General features: G+C 42.5%; 1 protein-coding gene across 2 annotated transcripts; it reads right to left on the bottom strand.

Moving 5' to 3' along the window:
* Positions 1-564: 564 nt before the first annotated feature.
* LOC115560961 (porphobilinogen deaminase) lies at positions 565-8,101 on the bottom strand. Of its 2 annotated transcripts, none has more exons than XM_030380656.1 (14): positions 7,907-8,101; positions 6,566-6,619; positions 5,673-5,745; positions 5,516-5,565; positions 5,300-5,355; positions 4,933-5,010; positions 4,629-4,706; positions 4,258-4,333; positions 3,844-3,957; positions 3,502-3,540; positions 3,275-3,394; positions 3,002-3,055; positions 2,264-2,350; positions 565-1,939 (listed from the first exon to the last, which is right to left on the bottom strand). In XM_030380656.1, the coding sequence occupies exons 1-14, from the start codon at positions 7,919-7,921 to the stop codon at positions 1,754-1,756; spliced, it is 1,080 nt and encodes a 359-aa protein (XP_030236516.1). In that variant the 5' UTR covers positions 7,922-8,101; the 3' UTR covers positions 565-1,753. The 2 variants fall into 2 exon arrangements, with proteins under 2 accessions (XP_030236516.1, XP_030236515.1); XM_030380655.1 differs by lacking the exon at positions 7,907-8,101 and adding an exon at positions 6,791-6,988.
* Positions 8,102-10,335: the final 2,234 nt, after the last annotated feature.

Genomic DNA, 10,335 nt, shown 5'->3' with positions numbered 1-10,335 from the left:
GAAGCGTCTCATTACAATGCGGCCCCTGGAAGCCCCAGCCACCAGTTCTGAGCAGACAGCCCGGTTTGGTGGAGCAAACGGCACTCCGAGAAGTGGAGTGTTTCCGGCCTGGACGTGTGTCTGGGTGGAGGGAGAACCTGCAGACTCCTTCATCTCTATGGATTCTGTTCCCCAAGAGCTGCTAAACTGGCTGCTAGGGAACCTCCTGGGGACGTCCGCCCGCCCACCAGGTAGCAGCGGGTCAGTGATCGGTGAGGGAGGAGAGGCTGAAGGCCGAGCTGGAGCCGCTGCCTCCGAGGTTCCACAACCAGGAGAACAAGCAGGGCAGCCGCGGGACGACCCACTACGGGGACCTCCGGGTGGGATGGATACAAGGGGCCGGTAAGGTCCAGCGGAGCCAGGAGAGGAAGCTGAGAGGACCTCCGATCAGATGAAGGCCTCACCACACTAGGCCGACCTGGTTGTACAAAGACCCTGGACACGGTCTAGAGTAGTCCTCATTAAACAATATGCCCTCCTCCCTGGGTCCAGCCCCCGTACCATCCGATAACAACACAAACCATGGAATCATTCAGTAGTTATTTATTGGACCATGTTTGACAGCAGTTCAGAAAAATAAGTGATTTGAATTTCATTAACTGGAATTATGGGATTCTAAATACATAAAGAAATGTATTAACCTACAAGTAAATTTAAGGCATAAAAGAAAACATTAAAAGTAGCCCATGCTTCATGTTCAGAGCTTAATCCTATGAACAGTAAGGCATGATTAAAACCAAACAAATAGCATGCACACCCTTCTTCAGAGTACCTAATTCTACAGAGTACAACCTAGCAAGTACCCACAGCTGTATATCGCATTTAGCGACTTAAAGGGACGACTTGAACTCGGATGTAAAGGTCACATTGATTATGCTGCGGTGATCTCTTGGTAAAAGATGTTACAATAAGTACAGGATGTAAACAGCTGAAAACGGAACATATAACTTAACTGAGTTGAGTTTAAGTGGTCAAAGAAAGTATTTGAATAAAAACAAAAGGTCTAATTTGAGGTTGAGGTTGGCGGCCCCTCGACTGTGTCCATCCCTGCCTTCTTTAGAAAGAACCACCTTTACAGGTGGAAGTGTCCAAGTACACATATGTATTCTTTAACCATCACTGACTAATAGCTTAGCAGACGTGCAATTGGAATTCCAATAAAAAAAACAAACATAGTCCTCTTTGGCACGTTAAAATGAGCTTGGTCCCAGAAGCGTTATGGTCGGGGCCAACACAGGTGAATATCACTTGAGTGATGGCCACAGGCCCATCACTAACTCACTGAGCTACAACTGTTACACCTCGGTGATAAAGGCTGGTTCATTCGAAAGACTCGTTCTCTTACTTCTTCACATAAAGAAAGGCATCTTCCACACAAATATGTCTTTACTTGGGCATGAAATTAAGTTGAATACCTATTAAGATGTCATCTAAACTCTAGAGCACTCTGTGTCAGAGTGGCAGGGGGGTGATGGCTAGCTTGGTCCTCCAGCTACACCCCCAGGGCTCGGTCCCTGAGATCAGGGGGCGGGTTATAGTATATAGTACTATAACTATAAATAAAGGTTATAGTATATATTTATAGTACTATTGGACGGCCACATCTGGCCTCTACATTGACATTTACAAAGACCACGTCTAACTGGCACTTAAGGCACAGGGGAAAAGAGGCAGCATGAAGGAGTCACTGAATGCTGCTGCGGAGGACGCGGGTCTATCTGGCGTCGTTCAGCTGCCGGGCCACGGCCAGGATCTCCCGGGCCCCTCTGCTGATCAGCAGCTCGGCCAGCCCGCTGCCCAGCCGCTCGGCGCTGTCCTGGTCCGGGCCCCAGATCTTGGCCGCCGTGACCCCCACGCGCTGCACCTGCTCGTCCACCCGCTCCTCCACCCGCTCCGCACCCTAGAGGACGAGAGGTCATCGGCTTACAGGACAACGTCTCCCCAGACCCTGCTCTACGTGGACACCACCTCACGTGTTGAGTATCAAGAGGCGTTGTGACCTTATATTCTGCCTGATATGAACTGGGTTTCTTATGAATTTTGAAAACTTTGTCTGCAGTTGTCAAAGATTAAAAATGCATACCCTGGCAGATAAAAGGTGTTGAGAAATTGGACCTTATGTCTGAAGGCTTTTAAAATAGAAAGAAGGGCTTCAATGCCTCCAGTGCACCAAGTGAGATGTAATGAGAATATGTGGAGGATGTAGAGATCTCAGGGTGCTGACCGTATTCACAGCAGAGAGGGTGGCCTGCATGGTCTCCTTCAGGCTGTCGGAGCCGTCCAGGCTGTACACCGCCCCGGTCAGGTAGAGCTGCACAACCAGAGACATTGGGTTAGGGTAAAGGCCAAAGTATACTACTCAGACTCCGTAATCCAATGCAATTCGCCGATCATTCTTATATGCTCACTACTAACCATGTAAATAGTGTTGGAAATAAACGTCCAAAGCTTTTAAATCGTATTTGGTGATTTATTGTTCCTTAATGTGCAAATTAAACAAGGAACAAAGTAAATAAGTGCAAAGTGAGACTGGGAAAAGTGATTTCGGAAATTATTGTTGTTAGAGGACCAATCACAGCCCTTGCCGTCTATGTCCGTCTCAGTTGCGTCGACGGATAGTTAAAAAATATTGGATGCGCACGTAGAGCTACGGAGAGGGTCTCCGATGACGGAGAGGGCTCTCCGTGTCTACGTACAGCATTTTACGGTGTAGTATAAACCAGCCTTAACACTGCACAACCAGAGACACACTGGGTTAGGTTTAGGGTTAACTCTGCACAACTGCTTCACTTTAAAGCTGCTTTGATTTTAAGAGCTTCTTAAAGTCACTTAGAACTATATAAAGTAATGCATTGCTACAGATTTACAGATTTTTCCCCCCCCCCCCCCCGAGTCATTCCAATGCCCGGCCTCTATGTGTGCTAGAGGCTCGGTATGTGTGTGCGTGTGTCGGTGTGTTTACCTGGGAGTCCTTCAGCTCAGAGTGCACAGCCACCGGAACACTGCACCCGCCCTCCTGTGAACACAACACACCTTTAAGCACGCTGGAGTGGACTTAAGTCTGAAAGTTGCTGCTTGAGCGTGTGGGACATGAAGTCTGCATCTACACTACTGAATTGTGAGTATGAGTGTGAGTGTGAGTGTGAGTGTGAGTGTGAGTGTGAGTATGAGTATGAGTGTGAGTGTGAGTATGAGTGTGAGTATAAGTGTGAGTGTGAGTGTGTGTGTGTCGCACCAGTGTCCTGAGGAAGGCCCTCTCAGCGATGCAGCGTAACACGGTGTCCTTGTGGTGGAGTACAGACACCATTTCCAGGATCTCCGTGTCCCTCGCTCGGACCTCCACAGCTAGCGCGCCCTGAGGACCAGAAGGCAGAGCTACACACCTGTTCTACACACACACACAGAACAAGACACACACAAAGCTACACATCTGTCCTACAGCAGACACACAGAGCTACACACCTGTCCAACAGCATACATACAGTCCTCTGGTTCCAGGATCTACGGGAAGAAATTAAGATCAAGTGAATTAAAAAGAATACATGGAACTAGTGATAGCATCAATAATGGTATAGGTTTTAGGTAGCTAAGATAGAGTATATGCATCCCAAACTAGGAAATCTATTTCAGCTATTTGTAAACTTAATGCGTGTCTTGCAGGAAATTAATTAGTCAAAATGTAACATTGGCATACCCAAAATTAACCTCCCACATGTATTGTTACGGAAATCGATTGATGTGTCGTGTAAAAGGTTCAACATCCCTTCATGTTCAGCGTTGCTACGGAAACGTGATCAACAGTACCTGGCTGATGCGAGCATCCCAGCCCATCCGCTTCAGGCCCGCGGCGGCCAAGATGATGGCCGAGTAATCCTCCTTGTCGTCCAGCTTCTTGAGCCGAGTGTTCAGGTTCCCTCGCTGGAGAGGGGCAATTGATGCTTAGGAAAAATGAACAGTGCTGGGAAGAATGCCGGGGAAAACCAAAATCTACGTCAATGGGTACGGCCTGATTCTGATGCCTAGCTTCCCATCTTAAAGTACCAGCTGTGCTTTAAAGAAATAAACAGATTTGACCAATCTGCATGTTTTTTGTTTTTATCTCGTCCCTGCAAGTTCAGGGACAAAATAACACATTAGAAAAAGCTGATAGCTTCATGGAAATATGCATCCCTGTGTGGAACATTCCATGAGTGCAGGGTCTAGGGACAGAGAGGATACGATATCTTTGAAGTCTAGGTGGGGGAATCTCTTCTTCAGCTGAGCCGCCCGCCGGAGAGAACTGGTGCCGATCACGCTGAGGAAACAAACAGACGTGTGAACATCTCATACATGTCTCACTATTTATTGAGTCCTTCAGCAGACGCTCTTTACCAAAGGGACTTTTACAATAACACAGTTCAGAAAGCAGAGGAGGGGGGACTCAGGCCTCTTTTTCAGTAATGCCCGCAGGTAGACTTCTGATGTCGTTGGGGTTTCATGAGATGCTCCAGCTCCTCTTTAACTTGTACTGGAAATGCAAATCTACACGCCATGGTTGGACTGGGCACAATGGGCAGAGAGTGCCAACAGAAAGGGGCCATAAGACTGACCTGTTTTGGGGTAGCGTGGCGAGGGTCTGGCCAGCGTTCTGGGGGTGAAGGACCACTGCATCATGGGGGTTCTCTCGTCTGAGAAAGGCGACAATTCAACGATAAATAATGAAATCAGAGCTGCCAGGATACTGCAATAGTTCTAGTGAAACTAGAAATCACTTTTAAATCACGGATTGTAATCATCTCTGTTCTATGGAACAACACACACACAGACACACATTTTATTGATGAAAAATCCTTCCTTTTATATTATAGACACTTGTTTTATTTACCTACATCCTGTTGTGTGCATCAGACTTACTTAAGTATAGCCCCAATGGTGAACCCTGGAGGCAGACTGGTGGGGAGGTCCTTCAGTGAGTGAACGACCAGGTCCACTCTGTAGGACAGGACAGAGTAGTGGAGACTCAACATACTATGTCATAATGGAGGCATTCTCTGGTTCCTTTGAGCTAGTGGATGTCTAGAGAACAGGGCAGTGGAGACTCCCCATACTAGGTCATAATAGAGGCCTTCTCTGGTTTCTTTGATCAAGCAGGCTACAGCATTACAATGTTCTGGGGAACATCCAAGCTTTGCCCTCTAAATCTCCATATGCGCACACACACACACACACACACACACACACACACACACACACACACACACACACACACACACACACTTACTCGTTCTTCTCCAAGGCAGTCTCCAACTCTTTGGTGAACAGACTCTTCTCCCCGATCTTAGTTTGAAAGAAGAAATGGGCTTTTTAGGATCGTGTAAAAAGCATGGAAAACACTAACATTTCTGATGTGTAATTATAGACACATATTATATGTGTATCTTCGTTGAAATTGCCTGCCTTTTTCAGTTATATATCGAGACATCAGCAGCGGGCTCACCTTAGATAAAGCGGTGTCAAGGATTTTGTCTCCTGTCGTGGTCATGCCAACTGAAAGAACAGGGAAGCACATTTAGGATCCTTGAATGGGACCCGAGTGGCGTAACATTGCGACAGCTGGTTAGACAAGGAAGTGAACAAACGGAAATCCTCCTTACTTATTTCTAAAGTCACTTCGGGATACAGCTCCTTCAATTTTGCTGCAATGCTGTCTGTCTGGATACGGGCAAGCTGGTGAGAAAGAATACAACCATTAACTCTATTATTAGAAAATATGAACCACAAAATATGAACCACAAAATATCCACACCGTCGTTGCAAATTAATAGACATTAGGGCTGGACGATTAATCAAATTCAAACCAACATCTTAATGTAATAGAATGCAATTTGCAAATCGCATTCTACCTTTTTTACCTATGGGGGGGTTGTTACTGATACTGACTGGAGATTAGTAGGATTTGTACATTTCTTTTACAATTCAATAGTTAATTAGTTAAATAGATAGTTAAATAATAACTATTTTATTTGTACTATTTTATGTTTATATGTTGACTGCTTCGAATGTTGTGCTGGTCATACTAAAGAATGATTTATTGCCTGTTTAGTGAATTATACAGTACATAAGGAACTTTAAAAACAAAAATTGCATTCTAAATCGCAATATTGGTCGAAATAATCGCAATTGATTATTTGCCCAAATCATTCAGCCCTAAGCCCTACAACCACCCAATCAGTAGGGCGGACAATAAACTGCGATTATCTGGGAAGGTCGTAACCGGGCTATCTCTGTGCTATGGAGGGGTCTGCCTGCCCTGCTGTATCTTCAGCGATAGACAATGACCGCAGATAAAACGTCACTTGCAACGGACGGACACATTGGACCAAAGAATGGAGTGGTCCTTCAAACGAGCAGGCCAGACTGTGGGCCTTGTTCAAACATCATAGACCAAACAGGTTTTAACTGAAATAGAGGGAACTTAAGAATGAATTTGTTAAAAGATAGAAAAAAATATTTTTCTGTCGAAAACATTAACATTCATGTACTGTACCTGGCTTTTGCGGGTTCCAATCCGAATGACTCGGCTAACTTTACCACTGACATCCTGCAGGGAAAAGTGATCAAATCAGTCATTCAAAAGCCTTTTCCATCATTCAGCCTGAAATCTGTCACTGGTTCTGGTCTTTGTACAACAGAGCAACAAAACCGTAATTATTCTCAAACCTCTAACCCCTTGTCCCCTTCATTTGAAGAAGAACAAACCAAACCCCCTCACCCTGATGGTCTTGTAAGGTCCTTGATCCATAGTAGGTCTTTAAGATCTCTGAGCACTGTCCTGAAGGATGTCTAGCTAGGTTCTGGTAGAAGGCCGGGTTGTACTGTACAGGGCTGAGCTCATACAGCACAAAGACCGTTAAACAGTAGTCTCCTTCAGCACCTCCTCTACAACTTATCTGGTGTCCAAAGATAAGTGTGTGGATTAGTGAAGTCAGTTGGAAAAGGCAGGGAGGGGTCGCTAGGGAGGGCCGTTGGTTAGCCTACGAGGTGTGGTGTCTCTATCTGCTCCTCATCCCCCTCTCTGTAATGCTCATCTTCCTTTTCTTTGGTATAGGAGGCTTTATTGAATGTATTGAGCATTTATTTAAGTTGGGTCCATGTGGCCCGGTGAATCGGCGTTAAACCAGCAAGAGGCTCTACAGTAGCAAACAATGCAGTGAGAAATGCAGATAACCCTTATTCAAAGAACCCTTATTCAAAGAAAGCATAATTTTAAATGATCAACTATAACCGGCTGGGCTCTTGTTTAACTCAACGGATCTGTGTGAACACATATTGACCAACTGGCTATACTATATCCTTATTGATCTGGTCTTCAGTGAGACTGACAATTAGAGAGTACATTAAGGGACTAACGTAAGATACTATTAAAGAAAATAAACGTTAGATACTATAAAAGAAAAGAAACGTTCATTACTATCAAAGACAAGTAAAGTTAGATTATATCAAAGAAAAGCAGGTCTTCAGAGACCATGAGAGAAATATAGGCTACGTTTGTATACAATATGGGGATGTTAAAAACATTAACCTCCAAAGGTTTAAATGCATTGTCCACAGATTTCTCTTTGTCGTCTATACAAATGTATTCACATGTATTTATGTTTAATCATTGTTTATTTCATTCTGTACATTCAAAACGTTCTAGAATATACAGTAGTAGTTCTGTCAGGACTCGGAGAGGACAACCCTGAGTTAGTCCAATTAGCCAACAGCAGAGCAGTACGCAGAGACGGACAGGGCAAACAGCCAATCACGGCCCTGCACCAGACAGAAGAAGCGTGAGCGGAATGTGGTACACGGCAGAAACCACCGGATCACCTCAGTAACTTCCTACCTCTGGAGCCGACATTTCGTCCTGGTACCACTGAGTGCTATTGTAACCGCTCGTCTTCTTCGATACAGAACCAGTTGGACTCCGCTAGGCTCTTGGAAAGGGTCCCAACGTCCGGACTGTAAACTTTGCCATTGAGTGAAGGCTGACCCCAGACGTCATCAGCCGGCTTGGCGTCACTTCCTGTTCTTCTTCTGTTTAGTGGGGATCATAGCTTTTCACTATATACCGCCGCCTACCGGACTACTACGCAGGAGTGTGTAACAAGGACGCTGGCAAATGATACTTTATCATGAAAATAAATTCAGAGAAAAAACATACAAACAAACAAAACAAAACAAAATAAATAAATGAATAATAATAATAATAATAATAATAATAATAATAATAATAATAATAATAATAATAATAATAATAATAATAATAAAAAAAAAATATATATAAGGTTAAATTCTTCTAATTAGTTCAGTACCATGAAGATAAATAACAAAATACCTGCTTCTTTGTCCCTCCATTCCTTGCTCCTGTAAAATATTGTGAATGTAATTTTCTTCATCTTTCCATTTGTGCCTGTGCTGGTCAAATTTCTTACATTTAAATTTAAATAAAACATGATTCCATGACCTAATCTCAACCTTGTTATTATAACTTCTTGTCTGCATGTCTGTTTAGCCCCTTTGAGGTGATAATTTCCCCACCAACACGGCTCTGGTTCCTATGGTAGTATCTGGCTGAACTCTCTGACTCCCATTCATCTTGCCACCTTAACATAACCTCTGATTTAATTAATGATGTAGCATCACCTTTGTCCAATGGAATGTGAATGTCTGTTTGGTCTAATTCCGGTGCTTTTTTAGCTAATTTATCAGCAATTTCATTGCCATAGATTCCAAAGTAGGCTGGAATCTAACAGAACTGAATAACTAATCCAAGGCTTATAATATTTAAAAGAAGATCCTTTACCTCTATTACCAAATCTTCACGTATTGAATTATCTGTTATAAAACTAGTACATATATAGAATCAGTACATATAACTGATCTAAGAGGTTTAGTATCTACAACCCATCTAAGAGCGGTTATTATTCCAGTCATCTGTATTGAGTATACCGATAAAAAGTCACTCACTCTATATCCTTTTTCAAATTCTGGAATATATATAACAATACCACATGGCCCTTTGGGATATTTAGAACCATCTGTAAATATTTTCAGATATCCATAGAATGAAGTATTTAAATAACTTAAGCAGGCTTGAGCAATACTTTGCTTGGTGAGATGCTCGCTTTTTTCTGTTAATAAATCAATGCTTCCCTCTGGATCAGGGGGCAGCCATGGAGGAATACAACTTAAAGCTTATGCTGGACCATACTTTAATTCTTTCACTCCATACTCATTCACTAAATTGTCAATATTCCAACCAAATCCATTTGCCTTTTTTAGTACATTCCTGACAATCACTAAGTGCTGAAATAGATGGGTTGTTAACACTTCCTCTTATTCTAACCCAGTATGTTAAAGACAATTGCTCATAACTTAAATGAATGGCGGCTCCCTTAGATTCTACTATGGCGCTGTTGTTTTAGAGTTATTTTAAAAGCACCTAGGGCAATCCTCAACGCCTTATACTGCATTATTTCATTTTCTACGTGTACAGTTTTTTTACATGCTAAATTGTACACTATTCAATCATAATCAATGGTTAATCTCATCAATTCTTTATATATGTAAATCAGTGACTGCCTGTCTGCTCCCCAACTATGCCCTGTAACCATTCTCATAAGATTAGTTACCTTTTTACACTTTGTTTCGATATAATCAATGTGATATTTCCATGTGAGTTTGGCATCCAACCATATTCTAAAATACCATTTATAATATATACATATAGATATACATACTATACTATACTATTACAAATTAGCTTACCCTATTCTTACGGAGCTGTACTGTACTTAGGGAGGATCTTTTGAATAGCCACTCATGATTCAAGCAGGACATCTGGTGTCTAGATATTGTAATGCGATGCTAATGGGGGTTAGGTAGCCGTGGCAACAAATAACCGTGCATTTCCTGTAAGAAAGTTTAATTATTATAAAAGGATGATATATTATGAAATATTTGCAAAACGTTAATCATTATGTTTGTAAGCGCTGAGACATGATTATAAACTTTTAACTTTTCATTATAATTTGTCTGTTGTTATAAATGAAACGCTATATGGATGGACTAGACCTGTCTTTTGTTATAAACTTAAACGCTATATTGATGACTAGCCCTGTCTGTTGTTATAAACTTAAACGTGATATGGATGATTTGACCTGTCTTTCGTTATAAATTAAACGCTATATTGATGATTAGACCTGTCTTTTGTTATAAATTAAACGCTATATGGATAATTACACCTGTCTGTCGTTATAAATCAAATGCTAT

Source organism: Gadus morhua, chromosome 16, assembly GCF_902167405.1.
Source record: "Gadus morhua chromosome 16, gadMor3.0, whole genome shotgun sequence".
Lineage (NCBI taxonomy): Eukaryota > Metazoa > Chordata > Actinopteri > Gadiformes > Gadidae > Gadus > Gadus morhua.
Note: the sequence above shows the minus strand (reverse complement) of the source record. Positions and strands in the feature narration are given on the sequence as shown.

Coding starts and splice junctions, on each gene's coding strand:
- LOC115560961 (XM_030380655.1), bottom strand. CDS start 6,820: ATGGATCAAGGACCTTACAAGACCATCAGG. Junction 4,707..4,932: donor ACCATTGGGGCTATACTTAA/GTAAGTCTGATG, acceptor CGCCTTTCTCAG/ACGAGAGAACCCCCATGATG. Junction 4,334..4,628: donor GCCACGCTACCCCAAAACAG/GTCAGTCTTATG, acceptor TTGTTTCCTCAG/CGTGATCGGCACCAGTTCTC.